This window comes from Parasteatoda tepidariorum, chromosome 1 (genome assembly GCF_043381705.1).
Source record: "Parasteatoda tepidariorum isolate YZ-2023 chromosome 1, CAS_Ptep_4.0, whole genome shotgun sequence".
NCBI classification, from domain to species: Eukaryota; Metazoa; Arthropoda; class Arachnida; order Araneae; family Theridiidae; genus Parasteatoda; species Parasteatoda tepidariorum.
Window position 1 is genome coordinate 76,537,117 of NC_092204.1, and position 1,192 is coordinate 76,538,308.

The 1,192-nt window shown below is 29.4% G+C and overlaps 1 protein-coding gene across 1 annotated transcript in view; it reads left to right on the plus strand.

The window, feature by feature from the left end:
- Positions 1-210: 210 nt before the first annotated feature.
- Positions 211-1,192, plus strand: part of LOC122270197 (uncharacterized) — a 7,547-nt gene continuing 6,565 nt past the window's right edge. Inside the window, exon 1 of the mRNA XM_043046708.2 lies at positions 211-361. Coding sequence (XP_042902642.1) covers positions 358-361 — 4 coding nt within the window. The 5' untranslated portion in view covers positions 211-357. The remainder of the gene's footprint in view (positions 362-1,192) is intronic.

A 1,192-nucleotide genomic window follows, 5' to 3' on the forward strand; every position in this document is an offset into this window, starting at 1 on the left:
TTTTGCGATTTATGTGTTTTTTAATTTTCCTAATTAATTTTTCTTTAAATAAAGAATTATCTACCTTTTGTTTCCAGCACTTTGCACTTGAGTTTCAAAACATCCACGAGGTCATATTTAAAGGTCACCAGAATTATCTTTATGTCTGCTATCAGAAATCTCTTGTCTTATGCTTAACTTTAAATTTATTATTTATCAGATGCGTAATCAGAAAAATCAGTTCAATTGTTTAAATATCTATTGTAAAAACTATTACCATGATTTAATGCTATTCGAAGTTAAAAGACTATTGCTCCAACGAAAACCAAAATACAAATTTGAATCTATAAAAGGACAAGATATATTCCGAATTCTGCAATGAGTAAGTCGTCTTATTATTATTACTGTTTTATATTTCCTCAGCTAGTGCTCCTTATTGTTGTATTTTTTCGACAGATATAGATATATTTTCAGAAATTTATCAATCGAGGTAAAAATAGTGTTAATTTTAATGTATATTTATGAAGAACCGGTTTATGACAGTTTTCATCATAACAAAATTTTAATTGACATAATATACCGTTAGCTAGTCACTTTACCCATTCTCTCAAAAGTTTGGATGGTAAATAACTGTTACTAACTGTTTGCCTTTGAAAGCTGTGTAAAAAATCAGGGCTATTGTTTGTAATGTTGACAGGTTTAAGGCAGAAGCGTATCCATTTAAAGATAGCTAATCAATAAAAAAATAATTAATATGTAAAGTGGCAACTGTTGAGCAACTAATTTGAGTATAGTAATAGCTGGTAAGTTATTCAGATTATTACTATTTTTGTTACAGATAATAATCATTGGAAAAGTACAATTATGGAATTTTTGTACAGTCCGCAAAAAAAAAAACGAATCACCCTGAATAACTTACGTTCTAATGATCGGATTTTCACGAACTAAGTGTCAATCTTAATGGTTCCTGGGGGTGACCTCAAATATGTTAATTAATTAGTGCTAACTATTAATTAAGTTACGAAATCAGACACAAAAACGTACTTTCTCTGAATAAACATATAATTTTTTTTACATATTTGGAATCTAGACCCTTGAATTAGTGGGGGTAGACAAAATTTTAAAAAAATTGGGTGGTAAATTGGGCCGCAATAAAGGTTTATATATTTGGCGATAGTCCAGAAAACCGCCAAAAAAAGTCGCCTGCGCAAAT